Source organism: Microtus oregoni, unplaced genomic scaffold, assembly GCF_018167655.1.
Source record: "Microtus oregoni isolate MIOR12 unplaced genomic scaffold, Mior012 000091F_ref0000469, whole genome shotgun sequence".
NCBI lineage: Eukaryota > Metazoa > Chordata > Mammalia > Rodentia > Cricetidae > Microtus > Microtus oregoni.
The window spans coordinates 2,107,109-2,122,384 of record NW_024544600.1 but is presented as its reverse complement, the minus strand read 5'-3'; the positions used below and the strand labels follow the sequence as shown (position 1 = coordinate 2,122,384).

General features: G+C 43.0%; 1 protein-coding gene across 2 annotated transcripts; it reads left to right on the top strand.

The window, feature by feature from the left end:
- Window positions 1–8,733: 8,733 nt before the first annotated feature.
- LOC121442360 (keratin-associated protein 4-3-like) lies at window positions 8,734–9,351 on the top strand. 2 transcript variants are annotated; one of them, XM_041643861.1, is made up of 2 exons: window positions 8,734–8,840; window positions 9,021–9,351. In XM_041643861.1, the coding sequence occupies exons 1-2, from the start codon at window positions 8,734–8,736 to the stop codon at window positions 9,349–9,351; spliced, it is 438 nt and encodes a 145-aa protein (XP_041499795.1). The 2 variants fall into 2 exon arrangements, with proteins under 2 accessions (XP_041499795.1, XP_041499794.1); XM_041643860.1 differs by having other exon boundaries at window positions 8,734–9,351.
- Window positions 9,352–15,276: the final 5,925 nt, after the last annotated feature.

The following is a 15,276-nucleotide window of genomic DNA, read 5'->3' as shown; positions in this document are numbered from 1 at the left end:
ACTTGATATTTAACATTTTGGGAGTCCCATACTGAGCTGCCATCTTTTGAGTTTACCCCTTCAGAACATATCATGAAATATCACTGGCTGACATCTATCTTCCAAATGTGCACCATGTTATTTCTCAACCTGTGTTGACCTCTGGGGTCTGTGGATTAGAAGTAATGCTGTTATGAATATTGATATGAAAGGGCAGGTCACTTCACTGTGACAAGATCATATACCAATGGATGATCTAGTGTACTTACCCACACGTTTTAATCACTGTTCCTTTGGTGATCCAATGCCAAGGGAAGAAATTGCAAGAAAATCCTCCACTCACGGGACACATGCAGAATACCTCCAGAGATGCCTCACATGGACGACAAGACCAATGTGCTTACAGAAGTGTGAATTACACAGAGGCTCATACATCACACAAATGGATCAGGGGGACAGAGTTGTAGTGTTTTGCCTCATGGTTGCCCCCCATTTTTTCCACTCTTTTTTTTTAAAATTCATTGTTTTATAAATAATACCTTTAAAAATTTCCACTTCTTCCCCTTCTCTCCCTTCTCCCCCACTACTCTGCCCACTCCCCCTCTAGTCTTAAGAGAGGGCAGGGTACCCTGCCCTGAGGGAGATTCAAGGCCCTCCCCCCCTCTATCCAGGCCTTTGAAAGTATGCATCCTAAAAGACTAGGATTCCAAAAAGCCAGTACATGCAGTAGAGATAAATCCCAGTGCCATTATCATGGGCTTCTCAGTCAGCCCTCATTGTCATTCACATTCAGAGTTTGATCCCATGCTCGTTCAGTCCCAGTCCAGCTAGCTTTGGTGAGCTCCCATTAGATCAGGCACACTGTCTCAGTGGGTGGACCAACCCCACGGGGTCCTGACTTTCTTGCTCATATTTCCCTCCTTCTGCCCATCAACTGTACCTTGGGAGCTCTGTCCAGGGCTCCAATGTGGGTCTCTGTCTCTATCTCCATCCATCACCAGATGAAGGTTTTATGGTGATATTGAAGATAGTCATCAATGTGACTATGGGACAAGGCCAGTTCAGGCACCCTCTCCTCTACTGCCCAAGGACCTAGCTGAGGACATCCCTGTGGACACCTGGGAGCCCCTCTAGAGCCACGCCTCTTGCCAAACCTATAATGATTCCTTAATTTAGATATCTTCTTCTCTGATCCCATATCTGCCCTTCCTCCATCTCAACCATCCACTCCAACAAGCTATCCCCACTCCTCCTCTTCTCTCTCTCCCTCTCCACTTCCCCCCACCCCACCCCCACCCCAATGCTCCCAACTTTTGCCTGGTAATCTTGTCTGCTTCCAATTTCAAAAAGGATCTATATATGTTTTTCTTTGGTTTCACCTTATTACTTAGGTTTTCTAGGATCACAAACTATAGGCTCAATGTCTTTGTTTATGGCTAGAATCGACTAATGAGTGAATACATACCATATTCATATTTTTGGGTCTGGATTATCTCACTCAGGATACTGTTTTCTATTTCTATCCATTTGCATCCATTTGCAAGATGTCATTGTTTTTTTTACCTCAGAGTAGTACTCTAATGTGTAGATGTGTGACACTTTCTTTATCCATTCTTCCATTGAGGGGCATCTAGGTTGTTTCCGGGTTCTGGCTATGACAACTAATGCTGCTATGAACATAGTTGAACAAATGCTTTTGTAGTATGATTGGGCATATCTTGGGTATATTCCCAAGAGTGGTATTGTTGGATCTTGAGTTAGGTTGACTCCCAATTTTCTGAGAAACCACCACACTGACTTCCAAAGTGTTTGTACAAGTTTGCATTCACAACAGCAATGGATGAGTGTTCCCCTTACTCCACATCCTTTCCAGCATAGGTTATCATTAGTGTTTTTGAATTTAGCCATTCTGGCAGGTATAAAGTTATATCTCAAAGTTGTTTGATTTGCATTTCCATGATCACTAAGGAAGTTGAACATGACCTTAAGTATCTTTTGGCCATTTGAACTTCTTCTGTTGAGAATTCTCTGTTCATTTCAGTACCACATTTTTAATTGGGTTATTTAGAATTTTAATATCTAGTTTCTTGAGTTCTTTACATATTTTGGAGATCAGACCTTTGTCTGATTGTGGGTTGGTGAAGATCTTATCCCATTCAGTAGGTTACCTTTTTTCTTAATGAATGTGTCCTTTGCTTTACATAAGCTTCTCAGTTTCAGGAGGTCCCATGCATTATCTTTGCTCTTATTGTCTGTGCTACTGGGGTTATACATAGGAAGTGGTCTTCTGTGCCCATGTATTGCAGGCTACTTCCCACTTTCTCTTCTATCAGGTTCAGTGTGGTCAGATTTATATTGAGGTCTTTAATCCATTTGGACTTGAGATTTGTGCATGGTGATAGATATGGATCTATTTTCATTCTTCTACAGGTTGGCATCCAGTTATGCCAGTATCATTTGTTAAAGATACTTTCTTTATTCCATTGTAAAGTTTTAGCTCCTTTGTTAAATATCAGGTGTTCTTAGGTTTGTGAATTAGTATCCGGGTCTTCAATTCAATTCCATTGGTCTACATCTCTGTTTTTATGCCAATACAAGCTGTTTTCATTACTGTAGCTCTGTAATAGAGTTTGAAGTCAGGGGTGGTAATGCCTCCAGAAGTTCCTTTATTGTATAGGATTGTTTTGGCTATCCTGGGTTTTTTGCTTTTCCATATAAAGTGGATTGTTGTGCTCTCAAGGTCTGTGAAGAACTTTGATGGGGATTGCCTTTGGTAGAATTGCTATTTTTACTATGTTGATCCTCCCAATCCAAGAGCATGGGAGATCCTTCCATTTCCTGGTATCCTCTTCAATTTCTTTCTTCAAAGACTTAAAGTTCTTGTCAAATAGATCTTTCACTTCCTTGGTTAGTGTTCCCCCAAGATATTTTACAGTATCTGTGGCTATCGTAAAAGGTAATGTTTCTCTGATTTCTCTCTCCACTTCTTTATCATTTGTGTATAGGAGGGCTACTGATTTTTTTTTTTTTGAGTTGATCTCACAGGAATGGCTAGACTTTTTCTTGATGGAACCAATGGACAGCATTGCTAAGGATGATTCCTTAGTGAAAAGCTCCTTGGGCTGTTGAGTTTAGAGTCCTGAAGAACCACAGTTCACCTAGAGACACTGGATCTTCTCATAAAACCCCAAGAGGATACAACCAATTTATGACTCTGCAGTAGGGATGTACTCTATGAATGCCTCCAACCCTCATTGCTCAAGGACCTGAAAGGCTTCTCTATTTGCTTTCATTTCCAACACTTCACACAGCAGACCCAACCCATGGACGAAGGCAAGACTGGATGTGATTGGCATGGGTAGAGAAATTAACCTCAGTATTCACGCCACCCATCCTCTGGCTTTGTTTGTGTTGCCTACCCTTCAGAGAGAGGAATAACATGGATTGGGTTTCTCTACTGTCTTGCCATTAGCATTATCCCTGCAGAGATACACTGCACATCATGTTTATCCAGGGCATCCATCTAGGACAGGACCTCTGTGTTCTCATGCCAGTGTCCTTCCACACTCACGCTCTCTGTAGACACCTGACCCCATTATGTGTGAGCCATCAGACTAATGAGATGTGACACTACAACAGAGGCAGGATGACCAACAAAACCAACTCTTAAACACAGGGTGTATGGCATGAGAATGTCAAGTGACTGCTTCCTTGGAAGCCAGAGAAACCCATAAGAACTACCTTGTGCTTTAAGGCCGTCCGTTGCCAGTGATGCCTAACAGATCACAAGTATGAAGATATCATTAGGATCCAACTTAGTCTTTACTCATGCAGTGTCTTGCCTCCTTTGATGATTTGTTTAGAGTAATTCATGAGATGGAGGCCCCTCAGCTGGGTATAAAAGCAGACCTGGGCAAAAAGGCTATAAAACCACAGTCTGACCCATCGTCTGTCAAACCTACATACACCCTCCAGCCTCTGACATGATGCAGTGTTGTTGTGGCCCATGCTGCTGCCAGCCATGCTGCTGCCAGACCACCTGCTGCAGGACCACCTGCTGCCGCCCCTGCTGCTGCCAACTCTGCTGTTGTGGGTCCAACTGCTGCTAGACCACCTACTGGAGGAACAGCCTACCTAGGGTCTCCTGATCCTGGAAAAGATGCCCTCGTGCTTCATGCTCTTGTGCATCCTGCCCTGCTCTTCTCTTACAGCCTCAAATGTTCCTTGTGTAGAGCAATTGTTCCCATACCCACACCCAGGTCCACCCTTCAAAAAGTCTGTCCATCTCTTCCAGGCAGCCAGGAACCAACAAGTGATCACCCTACAACACCTCAGCAGGATATAAAAAGACATGTGGGCAAGGAGACTCCCAAATCTTCCAATCAATCAACCTTCATCCAAGCAAATCTAGAACCTCCAATTTGTAAAACCAATGTCAAACTCTGTTGAAGATCACTGCGGTGTCGATGCGTCTGCCAGAGCACCTGCTGCCTGACTACCTGTTACCAGACCACCGCTACAAGACCACCTTCTTTAGAACACAGTCTCTGATGTACCTGGGATGAAATGGGACACAAATTATGCTACCCACACTCCTGACTGCTTGCTATCTCTAAAATGTACACTACTTTGGATCTTCTCTAGAGTCTTTGCAATATCACTTCATAGTCATGGAACTATTTGGCCTTGGCAATGTTTTCAAAAGGCAATGTCCACCATTCACAAATAAATCTAAATTTTCAAAGCATATAAACAATAAGCCATCATGCTTTCTGTTAAATTTTTTGGTTTTTTCTATCTATATTTTTATTTCCTCTCTACACAAGGAACAGACTCCAGCAGTTAACTTCTGAAACATCAGCTTTCTATTAACTTCTGAGTTTTTCTCTTAATACAGAAGGTGCTTTAATGGTCCACAAGCATGAAACTTGCTCCATAAAGACTCTCTTTGAAAGAAGTTGAAGCTTAAATAGTGGAGTCAAAGTCTCTGGTGCAGAACACCCAAGCAGTGAGAGTGTTGTTGAGAAACATTCTCTTATTTCTATTCCCTTGTATCCAAATGTATTCTCCAAAGTCACAAAGACAATAAGTGACTTGGCACCCTTATGTCTCCAGGCTTGACCTGCTCATTATAGAACTCTTTGCTGGCTTGCCTCTCTGCCCTCAATTACGCTCTAGGTCCTCAAAAAATGTTCTCCAATTAGTTCCTGACTGAACTTGCTTACTGCAACCGCAACCTTCAGAATTGTGTCTACTCCTTTGGTCATAGATTTTTTTCTAGATACTCACAGTCCTGATCTCAATATTGCCACCATTGAAAAAATTTTCCATAATATGTGGGGCATGCCATGGTATCGACATTCATTTTGGAATTGTTGTCCCTTAAAATGGTAAGTTTTTAACATATGTCCTTGCATTTTCATTCTATTTTTCTGAACAATTTGGATTATTTTTGTTGTCAACAATAGTTTGGTGACTTAATTTTCAATGATGATAGTACTGAATGCTCATATTACCAAGAGTAGAAATTAGCATCACAAAATAGTAGAAATTGCAACCATAAATGCATATTTTGCATATATCCCACAGGTAGCATATACCTGCTCACTTCTACTTGTCTAGTTTCTCTTCTCAGTTGTCATTCATACTTTCTTCCCATTTATAACATTTTTCTCTTTCAGTGGCATGTGTGCAAGTGTGCAATACTGTGAACATGTATGTGTGTGACACATATCTGGCAAAACATTGATAATTGTATTTCTGACTTTGGCTGTTTTGCCTATTGTGACAATTTCTACTTCTATTCATTTTCTTACACATAGATTGGCTATATTCTTGATATATAAATAATGCTCCACTGTCCATATGTTTCAGCTGATAATATATCCATGCATATATAGACTCTGTTTAGCCTGCCTCTATGATTCCATATTGAGAAGTGCTACAGAATACCTAGATATATAAGGGTCCCTCTTGGTTTTATTTTATTCCTTTGAACATAAAATCTGAAGCAACATAGCTGGATCTTCTGACAGTTTTAGTTTAGTTTTTGAGAAAATTCCATGCCTCCTCTGGTCAGGGCTATTGCTTGCATGGGATCCTGGATGGTAGGAAGTGGAGAACGCAAGCTGGACAATAGCTTTTATTGCTTTCTGATTCCTCAGCTGCTGCAAAGTCTTCCCACCCCCATGTCCTACTGTGATTGACTATCCCAGAATATCCCTCTGTGAGGGCTCTTTTCTGATTACTATACTGCAGTACCCAGAAGAGAAGCTCAAATCTGGAAATTTCCAACATCTTGGTTTCTCTGTCCTTGCTGTGCTATCTATGTTCTATATGTGGTTAGAATATCTGCACCTAAGAACTTCAAGACCACCATAGTGCGTCATCTAATGCTTAATATATTCTTTCCATCTCTACTGCACAGTGCTATTCCAACTGCAAACCCCAGAACTGTCTACTGACATTTGAAGCCTAGAAAAACATTAGCAGGGGTAAATTTCACCCTAGGGAACATGAATGTCTCTTGGGGTATCCTCACCTCTGAAAAATCAACTTCATTATCCACAGAGTCTGAATTTATGCAAAGAAGTTTGCATCTTTCCAAATGGTGGCTGAGAATTGAGCTTAAACTTTTATGCACTAGCTTCTTCTATTCAAATTCTGTACATAACTTGGTATCTTTTTATTAAGGGAGAGGAATCCAAATAGAATCCATATATATATATATATATATATATATATATATATATATATGAGTTTATATATGAGTTGCCAGTCCACTCTCTACTGCACAGTCGAGACACCAAGAATTTGTTCTAAGTCACACTGCATATGTATTTTATCAACTGCTGTTGCTAAGTCACTGGGAGTATTGACTTTGTCTGTCTCCAGCCATCTTCTTTACGTGGGTCTTAACACACAGGTACATAGGGCAGATTAACAATCCCTACATTGTCATGCCTTGGAAGGGAGCTCTAGTATACAATATTTATTTTGTACCTCACCTGGAGTATAGGGATGAAGGTTAGATTGTTTCAAGGGTTTCATGTGGATTTTCTGTTGTATAGTTTTTACTCTACAGCTCAAGGGAAGGAGTTCATGGATTTCACACATACGGACTGAGAAAATTACCTTCAGGTACTCTGGTTGACACAGTGGAGAGACTATGAGGGTGAAGTGGGAAATACACATTTGTTTTCTGACTATCACTTTGTGTGAACTCTGATCTACTCCGTACCAGCCTCCAAATGCACATGCACTGTTTCCCTGGAGATGATTATAATAAAGGAGTGAAGGAATTATTACTGTATACAACACTTGAGGTCTTTTAACTTGGGAATCTGCCCTGTTGACAGCTGATGTGTCACAGGCCTAAATACCATGGCGGGACTGGATTCCAGAGGAAGGATGGGCACTTTCCAACTCGGCTCATGCCCTTGCTCATTGACCTTCAATCCCTTGATTTCTGTTTTAAAAATTATTTCTTTTATTTCTTGAGATTCTATTATTATTACAGAATTTTCCTTTACCTATCCTCCCTCTAAACCTTCTCCTATATCACCCATTTCTTCTTTTCAAATTTATGGCTTCCTTTTTTCATTATTGCTGTTACATGTATGTTGCATGTGTGTGTTGTACACGCACGGTAGACACACACATAAACACATATATAAGTACAATATACACAGTCGGTATAATGTTACTTGCTTATGTTTTCAGGTCTTACTAACATAACTACCTAAACATGAGCTAAACAAAGACAATAGTAATAGACACGTTTATTGTTTAAGTGAACAAAGGGATGCACATGGGGCCTCAACCCTCAACAAGGAGCTATGAGAAACAGAGGAATGCTGATAGTAAGGAGAATAGTCTCTCCCAGGGAAGAGCACACCAATTGGTTATCCAATACTATTAATACCTTTCAATTATGCATATATGCATGCATATAGCCTCCTATAGATACAGAGTCGTGGCCATACCAGTTTTGTCCATATTCATCTGTTGTGAGGAACATAAATATTCTATTGATACACATTCAACCCTCTTAGTTACATACCACCCTGCCTCTGCTGCCATTTCTGACTTGCGGTGCATAAATCATCATCTCTACATTCATTCCTCTTCTTAAGTGATGCCCCCTGGACTGTGATTCTCTACAAAGTTACCATGCCTTCAGCCCTAGCCAGCTAAGATCTGCAGAAACAGTCACATTAACAAGAGCCGATAACAGAGCCTGTGCCAATGCATTCCTGTTCCAAGCCACTGGTCTTTCTGTGCTCACCTGACCCATTATGCATGAGCCATCAGTGTAAAGTACCTGTATCTTCCAGGGTCACCAGAGCAATTAAAATAAAGCATGTGACTGCTTACGGGGAAGGAAGAGGTGCCAAAAATGACACTGAAACATGGAGACCAGGACATCAAATGTCAGGTGACAGCTCTCTTGAAAGAAATTAAAAGGGGAAAAAAAGCCACTTAGGAGATGGTTCAGGAAGAACTGACAGTGAGCACTAACATGCTAGGAAGGAAATTATCCATTCACCTTAACAGTGCAACCAGGAAAAGAAACTCTCCTAATTTGATAATCACGTATTAATTAACCTAGATGATAGCAAGGAAAGAATGATGCACGTGAGAACAGCAGCCCCTCAGTGGGGTATAAAAGAGGATGTGGGCAGGGAGACTCCCACTTCCAAATCTTCCAACCCACCATCTTTAAACCAACCCAGAACCTCCACCTCTGACACCATGGTCAGCTCCTGTTGTGGCTCTGTCTGCTCTGAGGAGGGCTGTGGCCAAGGCTGCTGTCAGCCCAGCTGCTGTGTGTCCAGCTGCTGCAGGCCCACCTGCTGTGTGTCCAGCTGCTGCAGACCCAGCTGCTGTCAGTCTGTGTGCTGCCAGCCCACCTGTTGCCGCCCCTGTTGCTGCCGCCCCAGCTGCTGCATTTCCAGCTGCTGCAGACCTTCCTGCTGCCACCCCTGTTGCTGCCGCCCCACCTGTTGCATTTCTAGCTGCTGCAGGCCTTCCTGCTGCAGCCCTAGCTGCTGTGTTTCCAGCTGCTGCAGGCCCTCTTGCTGCACCTCCAGCTGCTGCCGCCCCTGCTGTAGCAGTTCCAGCTGTTGTGGATCCAGCTGCTGCCTCCCCAGCTGCTGCATTTCCAGCTGCTGCAGGCCTTCCTGCTGCCGCCCCAGCTGCTGCATTTCTAGCTGCTGCAGGCCTTCCTGCTGCCACACCACCTGTTGCCGCCCCACCTGCTGTGTGTCCAGCTGCTGCAGACCCCAGTGCTGCATCTCCAGCTGCTGCCGCCCCACCTGTTGCCAGACCTCCTGCTGCCGCCCAGCATGCTCTAGCTGTTCCTGCTGCTGAGTGCTCTCACTCCCAGTCTCCCGTTCTTCATCACCCACCATTCCAGATGTAGACCCCCTCTGAGCTAAATCCCAAAAGACTGGGGTATTAGATCTTGATTTAGGCTTCACAATGCACTTACTCTCTTTTCTAATCGGATCTTTCTCTCTCTCATTCTCTCACTCTCAAACAAAACAAATTTGGCTTTTCTCTCAAATCTAGCACATTCCTCCCACTCTGATATTTATTTTGTCTCACTTACATTAGAATAATATTTTTATATATTAAATAAAACTTAATTTAGACATCCAAATGTAAATGTGTCATATCTCCTTATTTCTCCGTAATTACTCTCAGTTCTCAATTTACTTTTAGCTTTTTATAAAATAACAAAAAACCGCTTAGCAGATTAATTTACCTGTGCCCTCAGTTTTCTGTGTGCCTGCTGCAATTTAGGAAGTATTTTCTTGGAGCACCTGTTTGGTTCTCTCTATCAGAGGCTTATCTGGGCAAGAGGGTTGAACCATGGAACCCAGAGCAGGTGGAGGAGGACATTCGTAAGCACATGCTCCCATTCACACTCACTGATCATGTTTCAGTCCCGTGTTCTCAGGTGGGAGTGAAAGCCAGTCCCATCCAGTCGTGTCCTGCTCACAGGGGCTCTGCACTGACTTCCTTCCATCCTGACCACATGAAGTACCCCATCTCAGAGCCCGTCTCCTGAGTCTCAGTGTTGCTGGCCTTGTTCACATTTTCACATAACATGGGTGGTCCCCATGTATGCTGTGACCTTTGGACCACTTGCCGCTTAACTACATATCTTCTTTCATTTTTCTCTCTCATGGTTTATACTGTTATTTTCTTTGATTATCTTTGTCAGTTTTGTCTACATACTGTAACTGAGCCCTAGAGAATAGTGTCCATGGCAGTAACCCTCTAGAGGAGCCTATGTTTAACGGGAAGCCACCCCATGGTGTGTGAGCTATGTGGGATTCACTAAAGCACAGCCAAACCCAGGGATTTTTAAAAAAGAAAAATCTAATAAGGAAATTCTCTTGAACACAATCTGGCAGACAGTCATAGAAGCAGGTCAGATTCCTAGAAACTGCTAAGCCCAATTATGACACCAACAAGGCTTACCTTTCTGGATGCCAGCAGGGTCTGAAGAATGAATGTCTCTCCTGGGATCTAGGTGGCTCAACCTTTGCTCTGTTGCTCAGTGTCACTACCTTCGGCCTCCACAGTGTTGGGTAAGAAGTGCATATGGAGCATAAGCCTCCTACTGATGGCTCTTCCATCCACTAAAGACAATTACCCAGAGAGCAGAAAGTAATTGCCTTCTGCCTCACATTAGGATGTGGCCCAGGCATCTTTCTTGGATTCTTTGACACACCAGAGCAGAAAGGAGGGGGTGAAGTTGGGTGTTTACAGAGGTGGGAAGTATCAGGGAAAAGTTGTAGGAGAGGAATGAATATTTTCAAAATGTATTGTATGAAAATATTTTTGAAACAAAAACTAAACATCCAAAAGCAGTATTGGAAAGAGAGAGAATGGGACATTGCCATAATACTAACTACACAGATGAATTGTTTGCCACTGTTTAAGGATGTGGAAAATGTAATGGTCTGTCCTGTCCCTTTAAGAGACAAGCCATGGCCACTCTATCTCCCATCCAACAAGGAAAGCTGATATCCAGCTTCCAGCCTGAGTCCTTTCCATTTCTGTTTCTCTCTCAAAGAGGAAGCTTCTGTCTCTCCCCTCTCCCTACATCTCCCCTCCCCCCCTCTCTCCCTGTTTTTGTGCTCTTCCCACTTCTCCCCTTCCCCTCCATAACCCACTAAATAATTATCCAACTTCACACTGCATGGTGTTCCTATCCATCTTAGTCTCTCACTAACCACATGGCTTCCTGCCTGAGACCAGGCTGCCTTTGTTACCTGCCACGGTCTCGGAACCCACTGCCTGCTGCCTGCCACTGCTCAGATACCTGTGGTATGGTCTCACGTCCCACTGTCCATTGCCTGACACAAGGGACCATTCCATTTTTACTTAAAACATAACCTTGGTGATGTTGTACTCAGTAGGCCCTCCCACTTCTCTCCCAGGGTCTAAATCTGGAACTGGGTATTTTTCTACAACGACGTCATGTTCTGTCTGCCTGAGCACTGCCCTCTAAGCACACCAGCAGCTTCGGTGGTGATTTCCTCTTACAGCCCTCAACCATAGTCTTCATGGCTATGGTTTGAGAAGGCTATGGTTGAGAACCTGACTGCTTTCCATAGCTAAAACGACCTGGAATCAGTCTTCTCATGCATTCTACTGGAGGCCCAGGGTCCCTCAGATTTTTCTTTCTTCTTCTTTTTCTTTTGTTTTCCTTTCTTTCCTTTTGTTTTCTCTTCCTTTCATTTCTCCCCTTTTGGATACTCGTCAGTAGTCCCAGTCATGAGAGTGCTCAGAGCAGCCTCTAGCCTCTATGGCTTCTGAGTCACCTGGACCGGAGACAGTCAGGCTTTAACACCCCACCTGTAGATAGAAGATGCTCTTCTAAAAGCCCTGCAGTGTTCACCATGATTTTACACCCTGCATGTAGAAGGGAGACGTACCCCCATAAGCCTGTGGTGTCACCATTTTCATGGGTCTTCACGTTTTCAGCTATGCTATAAACCCTCACTCTGCCCGTGTCCTGCTGGCTCCACTGGCTCCACTTTTCCTCAAACTGTCCCTGACACTGCTACTGCTGTCAACAAGTTTGGTCAGATCCATGAGGAAGCTGCTTTCAATTCCAGTCTTTTGCTCCCCACCATGACTTGTAACATGGCAGCTTGGCAACAGGGCAAACCACACCTCTAGGTCACTCTTTCATACAATATGTAACAGCTGCCATTTTGACTAGGTCAGGTGACCAATATCTGCCATCTTTACTGGGGTGTTTTCTTTCCTGGTCCCGGTTTACTTATGTTTTTGTCTTTAAATTCCGCTTTTTGACTCTTACGCATGTGTTTTTTGTGTAGTGGCATGCCTTTGTTACGTCCCACCAAGAGCATCCATGTCACCCAATTCTTCTTCTCGGTGGATATGTGTGTGCATACATGTAACTTAAATCCATCTATATTTACTGTTAAATGTTATAATTGTTCATTACATCTCATTTCAGACTACAAAAACTGTAAGTCTCATGTTTGAAACTGATATGTACTTTTAAGTCTCATAAAAAATACATTATATTTAATCCAACCCTCATTTAAAATATATTAAGCTGTTCTCTACTATTGACAGGTCTGCCGTTAACCCTCTATGGCAAGCAGTTTTGTTCTTCTTTCTGTCTTTTTATGAGTGTAAATCTTACCTGTTAAGTTGAGAGCCAGTACTGTCAGCCTTAGACCCAACTCTGCAGGCAGATTCTAGGCTGTAGTTAAACCTGAGAAACAGCCCTCAACTGCTCAGAAATCTGGGGAATATGGCATTTAAATATTTAATTATTTGTAGACTTTTCATAACAAAAAGAGAAAGTTTGGCTTCTAGCAGCAACACTCCATTTCCTACAAAAAAGACAGAAGACAAATGGGCACAAACCAACATTCATTCGCACTTCGTTTTAACTCCCAAGTGCTGACCACCGGGTAATACTGCCTTTCTTCTAAACTGAAGATCTATAGACAATGGAAAGAATCTCTGAAATCGACAGTCTAGCTGCCAAGGTCAAGGTAGACTTGTCTTCCTACAGATTTCTTAGCCCACAGGATCTTCTGGAGCCTGGCAGGCCCTGCACTAAACAGAAAAAGACAAATATGACCCCAACGCGACCAAGGAGGACCATGAGAAGTAACTCTAGGTGCCTACCAAGTAAGTTCTCTGTTGTTTTTTAATCAAGAACTCCTCAGGTAAAATTTTGTCCTTCTCAAAGGTCTCTGATGCAGTTTGACAGCTGACAGGTTTTGTCATTTAAAAGGACAACCTCACCAAACAAATTTCAACAAAATACAAATACAAACTATTAAGGTGTATACCTACGTGTTATAAAGGAGTGAGTACAAATACACACTATAAAATTTTTCTCTCACACTGCCTTTCGTAGACTTAAAAATACTTTTCACTGTGCAAAAACATCTGTGACAATCATTCTGCTGCTGTCTAAAATTTCTGTTTTCACAAACCCAAAGAATTCTTGTGAGTTCTAGGGAGCCAAATTGAAAGATCCACCTTACACAGATCAGATACACTCCTCTCAATTCCCTGGTTCTAATTTTTTTTCCCTAAACTTAACTTGTCTTCTTTTCTGCCAATATCCTAAACAGGTATAAGAGACACCAGACATTTCCACACCACAAATATCAGACAGGAACAAAGAGAACAGATACTCTGGGATGTGACCAGCACCCAGCTTTCTCAGGTTCCCCCTCCCCAGATGATGCCAACAAATAAACAGGAAGCAGTCTTGAGAATCTGCTTCCCCAATTCCTTTAACCTGTTGTGACTAAACTCTTGCCTTTTATTATAAAAAAGAGATGGGAATTTATGGTCTGTCTTGTCCCTTTCAGAGACAAGCCATGCCCACTCCCTCCCCCATCAGCCCAGGCAAGCTGATCTTTAGTTTCCAGCCTGAGTCACTTCTTTTTTTCAGTCTCTCTTCCAAAGAGACAGCTTCTGTCTCTCTCATTCTCCCAACTTCTCCCATCCCCCCTCTGTTGCTCTCTATACATCCCTCTCTCTCCCCATCTCATTTTCTCCCCTTTTCCTTACCCCTCCATCACCCACTAAATAAATACGCACTTCCTCTGCATGGCAAGCCTGCCTGTATTGGTCTCTGTGCTTAGAACCTGCTGCCCCTCATCGCCCACAAGCCATTTGAGTGGTCTCTGCTTGGAACCCGACTGCCTTTGTGGCCTGCTGTGGTCTCAGGACTCACTGCTTGCTGCTGTGCAGGGACCTGCATTGTGGTCTCATGGCCTGCTACCCACTGCCTCTGCTTGGGGATCTACAGCATTTTTACTTAAACCAGTATAGAAAATGATACCAAACCTTCAATATCTAGCAAAAATTGATTCCATTGACTGAGATGTCATTAATGTTACAAATGCAGAGAGACAGCAATCTCCAGGGAAGTAACCACTGAGAGAGAGAGAGCCAGACAGAGTCAGAGACTGCTGAGGGTCCAGAAGTGAATCTGGCCTTCAAGGGAGGAAACCTGTCGTCTGAGGTTTTTGTCCTGTCCTGTCCCAGCAGTTATTAAGTCCCAAAGAAATCACACAGAGGTCTACATTAACTATAAACTGATTGACCCATTAACTCAAGCTTTTTATTAACTCTTATAACTTATATTTGCCCATTATTTTTGTCTGTTAATCACATGGCTCAGTACAATTTTTATCTTGCTTTTTCTGTGGCTGGTCAGGACTGCAGAAAAAGCTTCCCTCTTCCCAGAATTCTCCTATTCTTGTCACCCTGCCTCTACTTTCTGCCCAGTTGTTCTGCCTATACTTTCTGCCTGGCTATCAACCAATCACATTTATTTAAAATATAATTGACAGAATACAGACCATTATCCCACACCATACACCTATGCCAGGACCCCTATGGGTCTGGGAATGAGTCTACAACCTCCTAGGAACTAGGCCAGAGTCAGGATCTGTGCCAATCTAGGAATAAATCTGGGACCTCTGAGAGAGTGGGCAGGAACCAGAGATCTTTGTGGGTCCGAACACAAGTCTGGGATCACTGAGGGAAAAAGCCTGAGCCATGTCAACTGCAAAATCATGAGAAAACATATGAAGGCAGTTCAGTACATGAGGTCGTGGAACTCAAAACAGTGAGAATTGGAGAAGGACCACCAACTCAACTTCACTTCCACTTGGATGCCTTGCTGTCCTCCGCTCTGTCCCCCAATTTGCAACTTGCTTTGTCCAATCTCTGCACAGCCCGGGGTTGACGTTCTAGGCTTTAAACTGG

Excerpts from the sequence above, each read along its gene's own strand:
- LOC121442360 (XM_041643860.1), top strand. The coding sequence starts at position 8,734 with ATGGTCAGCTCCTGTTGTGGCTCTGTCTGCTCTGAGGAGGGCTGTGGC.